We start from the raw sequence: 17,100 nt of genomic DNA, 5'->3' as shown, positions 1-17,100 counted from the left end.
GTGTCCCCCTCCTAGATTGTCATCTTGTAAGACCTGAAGGATATTTTCATTCTTTACCATTATCTGCTTGGGAATCCCTTTTTCTTTTGTGCCAGATTCAGTCTGAGGTAATCTTGTACACTAGGGCATGACGGGAAAATAATTTTTAAAGGGGCTTAAGGATGGAGCACTACTTTTTCCTGGTCAGATTTGACAAGCAGCTCAGGGGCCAATAAGTTTTATTGAGTGGACATTAATGAAAAGATCCATAGTTACAATTAGTGCATAACTACTGATGTTCATTTTGTTGATTGCTGCTACAGTATCTTTAGCTGTATGGGTTATGTCCTGGCAAGGATATAACAGCCGTCTAGCTTCCAAAGCTTCAGGGCACCTTCCACATGTCCAAATTGTCAGGCAGCTCAAGCTGAAGTGACTAAAAGACAAGTTTGGGGCCAAGCCCTTCAGTGCTTTCCTACCAACAGAAAGAGGGAGGCTGAGCCCTGAAAGGAAAATGCTAAGAACAACAAAAAATAAACAACCATGCCCTGGCATAAACAACATACCAAAAAATAAGTGTGGTGGTGTAAGGGAGCGACTACTGCAGCAGAGATCATTTGAACATCTACCGTTATTGTAAGTTTATTTACACAGCTGTACTGTAGTCATCATATTGATCACTGCTGCAGTGGCCTTAGCTATATGGGTAGATTGCCCTAGCTTACTATATTGTAGGAGGTGGAAGAAGAAGAGTGTAGGAGCCCTTGGAGAATGATCTTGCAAAACCTGATCTAGACCTACAGAAAGAGTCATGCTTATAGTGCTTTGTAAAATTATGTACAAAGGACAAAATTGCAGTTTCTAGAATGCTTCTGTGATCCAGTCCTTCCCAAAAAACATAGATGAAGCCAAGACCCTGGTAGAGTAGACTTTGACCTTGCTTGCAAAAGTTTTGTTGTAGCGAGTGTAAAAAAGGTAATAGCCTTACAATCATTTGGAAATATTCCTGTATTGAAGCAGGTCATGTCTCCTTACCTTCACAAGAAAAGAACAGCAGATCTGAAGATCTGAAAATTTAGGTCTGACATCTAAGGTACAACGTATTCTTTTTTCCTCATTTTAAGATCAGTAAAGAAAATGGAGGAATGGATAGTTCAGCTTAAAGTCAGCTCAGATACCACTAGGCATAAAATACAGATTAGTTCTCAAACAAATCCTGCCTCTGTGGAATATAAGATGGGACTGACTCACCATAAGAGCTTGCAGTTCAGATACTCTTTTTACAGAAGTCAAAGCAATCAGTAAAACTGTTTTCTTTGTTAAGAATCCCAAGTCCTCTAGATTAGCTCGTTCAGACGGAGTAAATGTTCGTTTCTTACACACTAAAGTATGATGGGAAAATAATTAATATCCCAAGAAGGGGCTGCTGGTTTTCTGGGAGGCCTCAAGTAAAACCTCTTTCAAAAATATTTTGGCATGAAAAATCCTTGAAAGAGGAAGATTGTGGGCAGGCTTGCTGAAACTGCCAGTAAGTGAACATTGATGGAGTAATAAGAAAGGCTGTAGAAAACTAACTCGCAGAAATGTAAAACCAGAGAAAAAATTGTCCTGAATGGGTACTTGTTGTGCTGTTGGCACTAACTGGAAAACCTTTTCTTTTGCTAATGTATGATCTTTTAGAAACAGACTTTATTGTCTCCATTAGTAACTGCTGCCTGAATGGAATCAAGACCCTACCCACCAGGCAGTCAGTTGAAGTTGTTCGGGTTCAAGTTGTATCAAACACCTCTGATCTTGTGTGACTAGATCCATTCTGTAAGGTAGCTTGTTATAATTGTTCCTGGCCATTTCCAAAAGAAGGTGAGGTCTACTGTTTCCTGAGCCAGAAAGTGAGTCACAACAAAGATCTTGGGGGTTCCTTCTGAATCTTCAGAAGTACCCTGGATTTCATGGACAGGGTGGAAAAGCATACAGGATCATTCCTGTCAAAAAAGGCACATGTTTTCCAGGCCTTCTAGCATGGAGTCCTGGAGCAGAATATTGCCAGCTGATTATTCTTACTTTTTTTTAAATGCCTTTATTGAATTGTCACTTGTGACATAGGTAAACTTACTTTTATATAAAAGTACCAAGGAACAGTGACTGGCGTTACCAAAACAATTAACCCAACATGAAGACACCATGGAACAAACATGGAAATGAAAGAACAGCTAAGCAATCCAGTAACAGCCAAGCAAAATAAATATATATCAAAGATAATACCAGCAGAACTTGAGATACTTTTAACTTGAAAATGCAGTGAAACAAAAATAACATCAGCAAGACTTTAAAATACTTTAATAAAAACAAAGTTTAGAGCTTTCATTCTGTAAACCCAGTACTTCATCAGAACAAGAGTAACCGTTCGTCATTTCCTTTTATAACATACATTTAAAGAAACAAAGCACAGTCACATCATATTTAATCATTTAGATTCCTATATTCCTTCTATCTAAAAAGTTTAAAGATGGAAAATAATCACATCCTTAAAGATACTTAAATAACATGATGTATAAATATTCAGTGTTATAATTAATTTCTTATTCACCTCGTGTGTATTATCATTATATTAATGAAACAAAATAAATTAAATTTTTATATATGAAAAAGAAAATTAGATAATGTCCTTCTATTCTCATGTTGCAGTATTCTAAACATGAGGGATCCTCCGCCTGAAGCGACCCGAATGTCTGGCCCATATACAGAAGCTTAGCTTAGCTGCTGTATGGTGCGTGGGACATCACACGTAGGTACCATAAACCGTGGGCCATAAATGTGACATCCGCACGCACAGACCTCAGAACTTCAATGCCACCAGTCGAACGTCAACTCACTCATTCTGCTCCACGCCAGTGTCTTCAAAAAGATAACTACCCCATTAGGAAACATTTTCTATTGTGGTTGCTGTTTGTGTTCTTCATTTAGCTGATTCCATCCATGTCATCTAGGAAAGGAAAATGTAAGTGCGGACATCAAATTCCACGCAATGATAGCCACAACCTTTGCCTCTTTTGTTTAGGGCCTACCCACGACTACAGAACATGTTCCATTTGTCAGTCATTCATCCCGAAAACTCCACGCAGCTCTCACAGCCCTTAACTTATTTGTGGAAAACCAACGTCTTAAGCACCTTGCTTTGGGTATGGAAGCGATGCCTGCTGTTTCGGCCGAACCACCAAGAAAGAAGGCCAGAGTAGCTAGGCTGGAAATAGTGCCTGCTCCTCCAGGTTTAGACGTCCCACCAGCCACCGATCTAGGGGGTGAGGTATGTCCGATGGCTTTGTTGACTACAACTGGTACCGTGGCGGATGCCGCCCTAGTTTCTCCACCCTGCACATCCACAGAGGTACAAGAGACATAGCTTCCATATCTGAGGAGATCCCCTCTAATCCTCTGGTGTCCTCAGATCCTAGGCTTGCGCCTCCTCAGCCTGAACCAAAGACCCCTTCTCAAAAAAAAAAGAAGCAGAGCTGTGAGCATTTATGTGCGCCTTCAGAAAGTATTCCTGATTGACAGGCATTTTCTCAATCTATTTTCAAGGCCTTCTTGGCCCTTAGGCCTACTCTCTCACTGACTCCTTCTGGTCTGCCAGCTTTGAGTCCTAGGCCTGCTTATTTATGCCCATTGCCCCATGCACAGACACCTGAAGAAGACTCATCTTCCTCTTCAGATGAGTCCCTTTCATTTTCCTCACAACTAGCTTCTTCCTTAGGATATTGTTCTCTTGAATTGGATTCTCTAGAAGGTGGTTCCCCACCTGAAGACATCACCTTTTGGGAAACTATTTCCAAAATGAGAGAGCATTTCAAATGGGATTCCACACAAATGACAGAAGTTCAAAAGAGATATTATGAGCTTCTACAGATGGAATCCCCCTCTCCATCAGCCCTTCTTCCAGTGATCCCAGTCTACTTGGATGCCTTTGCGTCAGCTTCCAAGGTGCCAGACTCTCAGCCACCAGCCCCAAAAAGACCAGACAGGTTCTGTAAAGTTCCTGATGACTTCAAATTTCTTATCAAGCCTCCTATGGCAGACCCTGCTGTTATTGCAGTCTCTCCGGATAAGCAGTCCAAATTCCCTCCTCTTCCTTGCTCCCATCGAATAAAGACAGTAAGATGATAAATAGTTTAGGGAAGAAAATTTACACATCTTCCGCACTGGCCTTTAGAGCCATCAACTACCAAATGCATATGGTCAAATATGCCTTGGACCTGATCTCACAAGCCATGGATCAGCTGAATTCTATAACAGATACTCGCACCAAAGCACAACTCGCTTCTATCCTTTCATTAGCTGCACAGGTCACTAGACACTCTGTGAAATTCAGCTATGATGCTGCAGAAGCATCAGCCAGGTCAGCTGTCTCAGTCCTCCTGGCTCAGGCTGCAAACAGTGCCTGATGATTTTAAAAGCAAAATTGTGGATGCTGCACTGGACAATAACCTTCTTTTGGAAAGCAGTCAGCAGAACTGTTTAAAAACCTGCAGGAAAAAAGCAAAGAGCTGCAGGACCTCAAACACCTTTTTGTCTCACCAGTGCTTAAGTTTCATAGAAACTACCCTGTTAAACCCAGATTTGTCAGGAAGGCTTCCGCTCCACCAAACCCAGAAAAGGTGCCAGAAAGCTTACCTCATCCAGGCCTTCCTCCTCTCAAACTACTCCAAGACGGCCCTTTCATGACAGGCCTGACAATGTGTGACTGTCAGTCCCTAGCATGTCATCTTCCCCTTTCTGCCTGCCTCTCTCACTGCCTTCCCTTCTGGCAACAGATCACCTCAGACAACTGAGTCTTGTCAATAGTGGGAAAAGGATATTTCATGACCTGGAGGGAAAAGCCTCTCCCAAAGGGTATCCCACACTCCCCAAAGGACCAAATTCATCTCATCCCACAAGTCATTCAAGATCTTGTCAGACAATGTACTATTCAAACAGTCCCTCCAGGACAAGAAGGCCTAGGTTTTTATTACAGATTCTTCCTAGTTCCAAGAAAGGATGGCTCATGGAGACCTGTCTTGCACCTGTCTCTTCTAAACCCTTTCCTACATGTGCCCACCTTCCGCAATATCTCCCTCCAAATATTTCTTCCACTCTTGACCCCCAGCTCTTATCTGACCACTTTAGACGTGAAGGATGCATATCATTCACATTCCTATCCACCCATCCTATCAGAAATTCCTGTGTTTTGCTGTGCAATCCTTGCACTTTCAACTTACTGCTTTGTCCTCTGGTTTGTCCACTGCACCAAGGGTATTCACAAAATGTCTAGCTCCTGTGGTGGCCTTTTGCAGAACAAAAGGAGTTGAGATCTTCCCATACTTAGACGATCTTTTTATCCAGGCAGATCAACCAAATACTCTACTAAGGCGCCTACAGTTCATCATTTCCCTCCTCGAAGGCCTAGGTTTCACAATCAACCATCTCAAATCCTCACTTACTCCCTCCCAGGACCAGGTGTTCCTGGGTTGCAGAATAAGAACAGATTTGATGAAGGCCTTTCTTCCACCAGAAAGTCACATCTTTGACCACTTGCTTCCAGAACCTACTGCTAGCCAGCTGCATTTCGGCAAGGGAGTTCCTACTCAAGCTGGGGTTGATGGCAGCCACGCTTCCCTTGTTACCCCTAGCCAGGTTACACATGAAAAAATGTCAATAGTACCTGAAGAATGTTTGGTCCCAACATGACCACCCACTAGAGTTTCAGATACCATTCCTTCCATGTCTCAAGAAATAGATCTTGTGGTGGATCCAGCAAATTCACCTGAACCCAGGACTACCATTACAAATATTCCCTGCAGTACAACAGATGTGCACAGATGCTTCAGATCTGGACTGGGGAGCTACTATGAATGGACTGAAAGTTCAGGGCCAATGGGATTCCTGTTTTCGGAAAAAACACATCAGTATCAGGGAAATGACTGCCCTCATCCTAACCCTAAAAGCATTCTTTCCCCTCATATACCCACGACCTCTAAGAATCTTCACAGACAACACCATAGGCTTGTGGTATCTCAACAGACAATGGGGGACAAAATCATACATTGCAGGCTGGCCATCCAAGCTTGGGAAATGGCTACCCTCTCCAAGGTGATGATGCAGGTAGTTTACATCCCATCTCAAAACAATGCTCGAGCAGATGCTCTCAGCAGGTAATTATCACAGAATCACAAATGGATGTTGCACAGGGATGTCTTCCTGGACATAGTCTACCGGTGGGGTACACCACAAATAGATCTGTGCTTCCCCCTAGCCATCACCACAAGTTACCTCACATGGTGGACCTTGTCACACAACAGAAGAGATCACTTATCCATCCACACCTCCAAATCCCTCAGATTAACCCTCTGGGTGATAAACTTTTGATCCCTTTTAGACACCTTCATTCAGAGGATGTGCTTTCTGTCCTGCAGGAGGCCAGGAAACCCACTACCAGGAGGTCCTACCTATCCAAGTGGAAAAGATTTTCTAGTTGGTGTCTTCACAGACAACTAGATCCCTTTCAGGCAGATGTACCTCTAGTTTTGTCTTATTTGTCTGAACTCATCATTGGTAGTCTATTTATCAGCTGTCTCTGCTTGCTTATCTCTCAATCCACCTTTGTTATCCAGATTAGAGGTATAACTTTTCCTTAAGGGGGTACTTCATATCAGGCCTCCAAGAGAACCTAACCCTTCTCCTTGGGACCTGAACTTCATTGTAGAAAAACTCAGCCCAGCCCCCTTCGAGCCAGCAGCCACAGCCAACTTGAAGATGTGCACTTGGAAAACAGTGCTTCTTGTAGCCGTAACGTCAGCCAGATAGGTCACAGAATTACAAGCACTATAACCCACCATACCAGATAATTCATAAGGATAAGGTCTTCCTCCGTACAAACCCATTCTTTATGCCTAAAGTGGTCAATGAACTTCGCTTAACCAGTCCGTTCACTTACCCACGTTCTTTCTTTCCCCACAGAATGACAGTGTGAGAGTGCTCCATTCCCTTGATGTTCACAGACAAATTAGATTTCACCTAGATAAGACTAAGAACATCAGAAAGTCTAACCAGTTGTTTATATCCTTTCACCCCAGGGCTCTGGGGAAAGCTGTATCCAAGCAAACAATATCTTCTTGGATTTCTAACTCTATTCTGTTTGCTACTTTTTTCATGGAAAACACCTACCTTACACTGTGAGGACCTACTCCACCAGGGCTGTGTCCTCCTCAGGGGCCTTTATAGCCACTGTCCTGGAGGCAGCCACATGGTCTTCAGTCCACACATTCACATTCACTAAACATTACAAGCTGGACAATATCTCCAGGGCTAGGGCAGGCTTTGCTAAAGCCATCCTGCATGGATTCATAGAGAGTTCCTATTCTTCCACCTCCTATAACACATGCTGAGCTTTGGTACTCTCCCTCATGTTTAGAATACTGCAACATGAGAATAGAAGGACATAGAATAGTTGTGTAAAATCTTACCATAACCATAGTTGTCCTTCTCTTCCATGTTGCAGTATACCGATCCCTCCCAACTACCACCATTTAGGACATCTGCCTTTTCTTCTTTTTCTTCTTGTTCCTCATTTTCCTCTCTGAGTGGTATCTGGATCAGCTACCCTTAAACTGTTGTCTGACTGGGGCATTCAGTTCTGAGGTCTGTGCGTGTGGACGTTACATTTATGGCCCACGGTTTATGGTACCTATGTGTGAGGTCCCGTGCACCGTACAGCAGCCAGGCTAAGCTTTTGTATATGGGTTGGTCATTTCAGTCGCCTCAGGCAGAGGATCCTTCATGTTTAGAATACTGCATCGTGGAGGAGAAGGACATCTATGGTTATGGTAAGATTTTACACAGTGATATTTTCTTATCTAATAAAATGCAGGGGCACTGTTTACATGAACCACACTTCACCGTAGCCACAGCAATCCCCTTATTCAAGTCATTATTACCAGTTTCAAATAGTCTTTTAAAATTAGATGCCATCTTGAATACAAACTTAGGGTCTTTTCCTTTCCTAGTAATTCTTATAAGGTCAAGTTGGTTTTGAGAATATTCCAATTCTTAATAGCTTTGATTTTATTAGACCAATTATTATATTCCAACACCAATGCACGTTGATATGACAGCTTGTCTGTTACATGAGATATGTCACAATTGTGACCAACAATTGCTTCTAAATCAGGACATGCCCCTACTAAAGGTCTATTTTTATTTCTCCATTTATCGAGAACCTCCTCCATAATATCTTTTATAAAATCAACAGACATATTTTCTAATTTTGTAAACTTTCCTTTCAGATTTTTCTTATTAAAGGTCATTCGAGCAACTCTTATACTCTTAACTTTTAATTAAACTTTTCTTTTAACTCATAAGATGGGAATTGTTAGTGTAAATAAGAACTGCTAAAACTGGGCTTTCTGTAAACTCTAGATGTGAATCCCTTATCTTTTGAAATCCAGATGTCTAAATAATTTATGGACTCTGTGTTGTAATTCCAAATAAATTTAAAATAACTGGTAGTGTTATTTAGGAAGTTGGTAAACTCCTCAATTATATCTAATGTACCATTCCATAAAATAAAGAAACCATCTAGGTATCTTAAATGAAGTTTACAGTACGTAAATAATCTGAATTGAATACATACTTTCTCTCCCGGGTTAATAGAACTAGATTTGTAAACATTGCCATTACGTCTTATTAGATACGAGTATTGCTCCCAAGTCATCAAAGGTATTAACGTTGTTTACTTGGTTCCCTCGTTGAAATGCCAAATATTTCTGTAAAAAAAACCATGATGTTGAGGGGGATAGGATAATGAGCATGTATATAATATTAGGGACAAGAAGACTAACTCTCTGGCTAGGGATAATGAAACTTAGGTCTGATATCCACCCTGGCCTTAATAGTATGGTCTCTGTGACCTTTTTTTTGTCAAGAGAGGAGACTACATAAGTGATGGATGCCTGATATACATCTAATTCAGTGTTTTATATGTACACACATATATATATATATATATATATATATTCTTTCTTTATATATGTACATTTTTTTTTTAAATTTTTTTTTTTTAACAGTTTTGTATGATATATGTAAATCAGTTTGCAGTTTAGCTAGTTTTTATCTTGCCTAGTTATGAACTACTGAATGGTTTATTGTATTGTGATTTTTCATATTTTATTATTTTAATTAGCACTATTGCTCTCAGAAATAGCTTACAGATTAAAATTAAACTAATGAAGAGCAACTGTAATCCACAGGTGTGATCTATATTGCAGTTTGTTCAGGTTGCTCAAGTTTTTATATTAGCAAAACAAAATGGGTCTTGCAGAAAAGAATTTATGAACACTTGTATGATATAAGATCTAGGAATTCAAATGCTTTATATTAATATTCTATTGTATGTAACAATTTCAGTCATTTTAAATTTGCAATATTTGAAAAAGTAATGCATAGCCCGAGTGGTGGTGAATGGGAGGTAAGGCTTGAATTTAGAGAGCTGTTACGGCAACTTAGATTGGATGCCATGAATCCACCAGGACTAAATGATGTGGTTTCAGTCTTTTCTCCTTCCCAAAAGGGACCTTATATGCCCAGCAAAAGAGCAGCATGAGCTGACTGTCGATCCTCAGAAGCCTCAGAGAAGTGTACTCTTACACAGCAGTAAGGCTGTGAAGTGCTTTGTGTCCAAACTTGACTTTTAGTCATTTCAGCAGCTCAGGATATATAACTCATGTAGCTAAGGCTACTGTAACAGTTATCATTTGAACATCTACTGTTATGGTGTTATTTACACAACTGTACTTTTCACGTGTTTGTCTTGAAATATAGCCAAAACTTGTCTAAAGAAGCAGGGACACCCACCCCCCATGGTAAGTAAACCAGGTCAGAGCAATTTGAACAAACAGTATAGCTTTTGAAAAGAAAAGGCGTGCAGAGGCATCAGAAGCAAAGGAAGGTAGCAAGGCATGGAAAGGGATGTGAAATTTCCAACTTGGGAGCCCCCAAGAAGTACTGAATATGCTCACCAAATACCTCCACCCCGTTTTTCCCCTTCCTTTATCCTATCTCTCAGGAGAAACAGGTTGATTTACTTCAGGGACAGTCAGTTTACCCTTATGTCCAGTAGGTGGATGGATGAAGGATGTTTCTCAAGGTTACAAGATAGAGTTCAAATTCTTGAGTCTGTCAGGAACAAACCTATCTAGCTCTAGAGCTATTACAGTGCTTAATTACTTGTGACATAGTGGGAAAAGCACCTTTGGGAAAAGGGGGCTCAAGGCTTGAATTGCAGGTTTTCTTATATACATAAAGAGCTGGTCTTGGAGTGACATCCTAGATTTTAAGGATCACGTTCACTTAGCTTGCAAGCCTTTATTCCGTTGTTGTTGCTAGAAATCTTCTTAATCTGAGGACTCAAAGGATACTTATTTGCTTATCAAGGGATTACATGTGATTCATAAGGTTCGTGGCAGGCAACAAAGATTTCCATTTCAAGTTTCTCCTATACGGTCTGTCCACAGCACGATGGATATTCACAAAGTGTATTATCTTGTTTGCCTTTCTGAAAACACAAGCTGTCCACATTTACCCTTATTTAGCTGAATTTTGCCATCTGCTTAATTCATGTTTCCTTGCTTTTGAAGCTGAGCAGTGCCTGTCAATAACTTTGGACTACCTGACCAACCTGAGTTTCTCCATGAGCATCCCAAAATCATGCCAGCTTCTAGAAGGTCAGAGGTCTTCCTTGGACCCCTCCTTTTATAACTTCAAAAGGGGGGACTATCCAGTTAAAGCATCTTTTTCATACCTTGCCCAGACGGTCCTGTATGATAGCCAGGAAGACATTTGGGGCTCTAGACTTTGTCAGCATCGATTCATAGTGCTGTTAAATGCATCACGTGCGAAGACGATCGAGTAATATTGCATTTTCTTTATCAGGTAATCCCATTCTGTTCGGCTGTCAAGAAGTTCTTTTGGTAGGACAAACAGGTGGGTGTCATCATGGGCAGAACTTTGGCACTGCCTCAGAGGGAGCAGACCCTGAGCATAGATGTTTCATTTTATTTTTTTATTTTTTATTTATTTATTTTTTTTAATTATTTATTTATTTTACTGTTTGCCGCGGTGGTGCAGCAGTTAGCATTGTCACCTCACAGCAAGAGGTTCTCCGGTTCGATTCTCGGCTGGAGCACCTTCTGTGTGGGGTCTGCATGTTTTCCCTATGATAGAGTGACATTAAAAGACATGCAAGTAGGTGTGTGCGTGAATGGGTATGTTTTCTTTGAAGGTTGTGTGTCGGGCTGGCACCTCGGCACCGTAAAAATCCACTGCCAGTCATTAGCGGACCGGAGTTCTGCTGTGGCAATCCCTAACCGAGAAAAGCCGAAAGACATTAGTTTTTATTTTTTATTTATTTTACATTTGTTGACCATGTTTTTCCATCTGAGCTTGATAGCCCTTTTTCAGCGGAGGCCCAAGGAGAAAAGCTCCAAATAACACATTAGTATTTGTATTTGTATAGGTAACCCTAGTGGCCATAACTTTAAGTACATGGTTTAGTAATCTAAGCACTGTCATTGAAATGTTGTGCATCGACTCACTATAGCTTTGTTTTTTTTCAGTAGAATTCTTTACTGCTGTTCCATGGATGAGGAATAACACTGCAGTGATAATTCTCTTTGATGATATAGCACAGTTTTTTTTAACAATTTACTGCAATAATAGATGCTCATTTGGCAACCACAACTGCTGTACATGTTGTAGCCATTCTGCCCCCCTTCCCCCAGATATGTCCACTTCCTTTGTATGTTTTGGTGACTTGGGGCCTTATCTGTCATACTGTGACATCTTACTCTTCCTTCTTTCCTTCGTCCTTTTTATTGCTTGAGGGGTTGGGTCAGCACTTCGACAGTGTTGTATGTATACACACAGTGAAATTCAAAAACCAAGAACAGTCCAGGTGTAAGAATGAGTGCTTTTGTTCCTTCTTTATTAGGCATGGAACTTCAGATTAAAAACACAGTGATGACATATTGTTTAAAACCTCATGGTGTCCAATCACAGTTTTAACACCACTCAAAGTCATTACTTAACGTTACAAATGTTTAAAATACATTCTATAAACTTCATTACAGAGTGTCAGCTTGTGAGAATGTAAAAACTGAAAATATTAACTAAATGAAATATGTATGTAATATATTCCTTATAAAGGCCAACAAATTTTCTCCTTCCAAATTATGGTCAACCTTTTCCAAAACACAGAAAATAAACTTTTTAAAACATTTACAATCTTTAGAATGTCTAGCCAATGCGTTGGTGTAATCTTTTTTCTTCAATGCATACATATGTTGGTAAATCCTAACTTTTAAGTTCTTTGCTGTCTTCCCTATGTATAATGCAGGGCACAACAGACAGCTAACCACATAAACCACCCGGCAGGGCACAACAGGCAGCTAGCCACATAAACCACCCCACTGGAATTATTCCCTGACCCTTAGGGGTTTTTTTCTTTTGGGGGATGTTTTACAAGCAAATTGAGTATTACACTATGAGGAAACAAAATCATCAAATATGCCAACTCTTGTTTCCTTTGTGCCATGCAAAATAGGAATACCAGTCTCCAAGAAGACCCTTTCCAAAGATTTGGCAAACTGTCACATTCTGTTATGACTCCAGCAATAAGCCATTGGGATCATGGGAGTCAGCATGAACTCCAGCCAGAGCATCAGCCACTAAAGCCAGTTGTACGTTGTCCATACCCTCTCTAAAAGTTACAAACTAGACACGAGTAGATGAACAGGTCAGGTTTTGCCTCTCTGCTCTGCAAAGCCTGGTATAGCTTTTTTTAGTAAAATTCTTTACTGCTGTCCCATGGATAAGTAATAACACTGCAGTGGTAATCCACTTCAATGAACACAGCACAGTTTTTTGAACAATTTACTGTAATAGTAGATTATCATTTGGGTGACCACAAATGCAGTACAAGCTGTAGCCATTCTGCCCTTCTCCCTCAATTATGTCCACTTCCTTTGTATTTTTGGTGACTTGAGGGCCTTATCTGTCTTATTGTGATATCTTACTCTTCCTTCTTTCCCTTCACCCTATTTATTGTTTGCGAGGTTGGGTCAGTACTTCCACAGTGTTGCATGTAGAAAAAAATCAAAATACTAGGGCATAAGTTCACATGGATTTTTGCACACTGAAGACAAGGAGCTGGTTATGCTTCCCAGGCAGGGTGCATGCACTTTCAGTTGCTTTTTTACATAAACATCCACACACACTACTAGCATAAGTGGTTCTACCTTCTGTGGTATGTTGAACTAAAATTTGAGATGACAATAAGATGTGCTTTGAGGGTGATGTCTGAGAAAGCTCTGAAAGTTGGTGAGTACATCCATAAAAGCTCCAAAAGTCAAACAAGAAGTATGGCTTTTCATCTTTAGTTATTTTCCATAGATAAAGTAAACTGAGCAATGATCTCCTATTCAGACATCTAGTGTTGTGCATTTTTCACACAGCTGTACATTTTTGTGGCAGTAGGGGGATGGACATGGTCAACCCTAGTGGCCATAACTTTAAGTACATGGTTAAGTAAACTAAGCACTGTCATTGAAATGTTGTGCATCGACTCAATAATTGTTTTGTGTCTTTCTGTAGGACTCGACCTTGTATGGAGCTGGTTCTTTGGAAGCCATTGCAGACGCATTTTACAGAAGAATTGAAATATGTGAAGCTAAAACAGAAGACTGAAGAGGAGAGCATTCATGCAAAGCCGTCTGTAGCCACTGAAGACTTTTCATCCAGTATTCCTTGTACTTTGCAAAATTCGGTTGAATGCACAGATGAGGAAATGGAACTGGACTTATAAGATGCAGTGATAGCACCAGCTGAGCTTCAATGCAAATATTAGTTGACAATGGTCGTCACAGCAAAATTTATGACCAAGTTCATAGTAGCAGACATTTTTTGTCGTTCTTCAAGATCTCTTAGAGGCCTGTAATTTTAGACTTGCTTTTTACCTGTGTCATTAATGGTCCACTGTAGTTTGCCAGAGGGCCAAACTGAATCATTCAGTAATCAAAAAGTGCCCAATTTGGGGTGTGGGAGTTGTAGTAGTATGAGGGCTAGGTTGCATTTAATGTGGAGTGGGGACTTTGACTGTCTGAAAGATTTAGCAAAGTAAATGTAGAGAATTCTGGTTGTAATTTTTAAGTAGTGCTGACAACCTTCAGTACAGAGTAACCTTCATGTTTGTACACCCTATTCACTAGTTGGCATTGCCATACATTACATTCACTTGTCACTGTTTTGAAAATATTTGTCACTTGCCTCTTTCCCCACTGCAAGTAGGTCACCCATTTCATCAGTATAAGAAAAATATTGTATTATTAACATATAATAGCTTTGAGGTAGTCAGTAAATGTGTATGTGGCACACATACTTAGGGCTAAACTCTCTACACATTTTTAGCTCATGATACTGAGATGTGCAGACTTTGTCATTTTTAGTGAAACAGCTATAATGAGTGGGCTTGCAAGTTTTTGAATATTGTTTGAAGAAAAAGAAGGCCAAAACTGCCTGATCCCTCCTTAAAGATGAAGCAAAATAAGCAACATTTGCCTGTGATTCCTTCAAACTTTACACACACACACCCCCCCCTTTACTAGCTCTTTGGTCACACCACAGCAAATTAAAAAGAAAAAAAAAAACAGGTTGATTCTTCGGTAGTGATTTCCTTTTGGAAATGTATTGGAAAGTACTAAAAAAGGGAATAAAAAACACCAAGTTGAAACATTTCCTTTTTGATTTTTACAAAGTTTAGGGAAGTCAGTGCTTTACTGTTTAAGGCTTTCAGTACAGGAAAGTAACTCAAGTTACTGAAGTTAGTGGAGAACAGAAAAAAGTTGGGTACAAGGAGAAAAGAGACGGAAGCCCACCACAAACACCAGTGAAGGTGTTGGAGAAGGGGTGAAATAAAAGGCCACTAGATGGCAGCCTTGATAGATCATTTACCTTTACCACAGAGAACTTTCATGATGTACTAGTAAACAGCTTGACGTATTCTAGTGTAATTCATTTAGATAAACTGGAGAAGGAAATTGAATACCTTGCAATTAAATGAAAAGAGAAATTGTCCATTTGCATTTTCCTTTTAAGAGGAATTTACATGAAACATACTGTCTTTTGGGACTGAAAATAATATTCAGGGCAGTAGTAGTCCCTCTCCTTTTGCCTCTCCTTTTCTTGGAATGTATTTAGAGAGATTACAAAGACAATGAGGAAGATTTATATCAGAAGCCATTGCATGCAGAAGAATCCCAGCCTCAGATGTTACCTGCTGTTGGTTTGTTTCCAGATGATATGGGGGCAATATGAGTATTTTGTTTTTAGGCCTAACATGTTAAAAAAAAAAAGTAGAATCTGATGTTGTCCTTTTCATTCTTCCACACAAATGGGTTATGGATCCGATCCTTGGATCTGACTCAGCCGCATTTACAAGACTTGAAATCAAAACTCAAGCTTCTCCTGCTACCCATAATGCTCTTTGCTATCCCTAACTCCTCAAATTCCGTTTGCTGCCACTGCGAAGGGAAGCAATTCTGCATCTCAAGCTGTGAGAGTGAATTTTTTCTTGTTTTTTTTTCTGGTTAAACTTCTATAACTATTAAGTTATTACTGGTTAGGTAGTATAATTTCTTATCTGATGTTATCAATCTTCACGTAATCCTTGACTGTGGGCTCAATTCTGAGCATTAGAACCGACTCTGCTGTTTATTTCAGCTCGCGCTTCCCAAACTCTCGAGCCAGGCTTTTATCCATAATGCTCCTCTCAAAAGTACCTCATATCTCATTTGCCACTTCGTGTGTCAGATGCGTTCAACCACTCTCGAGCCTTGGTTTAATATTCAATAAGTGTTTTCCTTGATATTTCCTTTTATAAGGGTATTTGTTTCTCCTAGTAAACTTCTCTACCCGCTCCTCTCTTTTCTGTTTCCCGTGTGTGTGAGTGACCTTTATTATCCATTTTTGTATCTACGTCTGGTCGTTTTCTGCCAAAGTACCATAGCTGGTACTCCTGTCTTACCCTTATAGGGTATTCTGCTTACCATAGTTGGTATTTTTCCTCTAATATTTATATATATATATATATATATATATATATATATATATATATATATACACACACACACACACACACACACACACACACAAAAGCTTTCCTCTGTTGTTGTCTGTCTGAGTGAGTGACTAATAATTTTCTTTTCATGATAGCTGAAAAAGCTGAGGTGCCAGTTTTCTTCTAAAGGCACCTCAGGTTTTAAAAGGTGCCTTAAGTGTCAAGGCCATGATTTTTCTATGAGAACTCTCACAGAATGTAAAAATAAGCTTATTTTGAAAGGCCTTTTGAAGAGTGATTTAGAAGAGGCCATTTCTGTGTTGAGAACAGAAGCCAGTTCATCTTCAACTCCTTCATCTAGAAAATGCCCTTCTTTGGTTCCAAGCATTTCAGAACTGACAAAGGCTTCAAAACACTTTTCGGAACTAACCACTTCTATGGCACCAAAGACAGGACATGACTCCAAACCATCTAAATCTTTTGTGCCAACATTGGGTTCCTCAGCCCCAACAGACAAATCAGTACCATAGCAACCTCAATTTTGTTTTGGTACCAAGGTCCAAGTACTCACCATCTATTGACCCATTTAAAGATAGACCTCCCAGCCTCTTCATCGATGCCAGACCCCCTAGGTCTCCATTGACAGCATCTGTTTGATCCACTAAGAGTCTCTTTAAGACCAAAATTATGAGACTCTTGCATCAGCTTCACATGGCGAGAGGATTGTCTTCGGTTCCTAACCAACCCGGCATCGGAACCACTCCTGCTATGCCACCACCTATTCCTCCTCCAGCTGCAGTCGAGACTTTGGAGCCCTCGGTTCCATCTCTCCCAGCATCAACTGTCTTGATTCTGGTAGAAACCTTGTTTCTGGTACTGAGAGTCGCCTTGAGTTTCTCCAGCCCTTCAGCACCGGAGGTCTCCCAGGGACAAGACTTCTTGGCCAAGTCCAAGGTGCATGGCTTGGCTTTAGTTTGAGCTGC

The 17,100-nt window shown here is 40.3% G+C and overlaps 1 protein-coding gene across 1 annotated transcript in view; it reads left to right on the top strand.

Annotated features, from left to right (window-relative positions):
* The window catches only part of CCDC117 (coiled-coil domain containing 117), a 753,979-nt gene extending 739,315 nt beyond the window's left edge, over nt 1–14,664 (top strand). The window contains exon 4 of the mRNA XM_044068449.1: nt 13,657–14,664. Coding sequence (XP_043924384.1) covers nt 13,657–13,867 — 211 coding nt within the window. The 3' untranslated portion in view covers nt 13,868–14,664. The remainder of the gene's footprint in view (nt 1–13,656) is intronic.
* Nucleotides 14,665–17,100: the final 2,436 nt, after the last annotated feature.

The sequence above is a fragment of the Protopterus annectens genome, chromosome 4.part0, assembly GCF_019279795.1.
Source record: "Protopterus annectens isolate FY-2018-M chromosome 4.part0, PAN1.0, whole genome shotgun sequence".
NCBI classification, from domain to species: domain Eukaryota; kingdom Metazoa; phylum Chordata; order Ceratodontiformes; family Protopteridae; genus Protopterus; species Protopterus annectens.
This window is presented reverse-complemented; position numbering and strand designations above follow the sequence as displayed.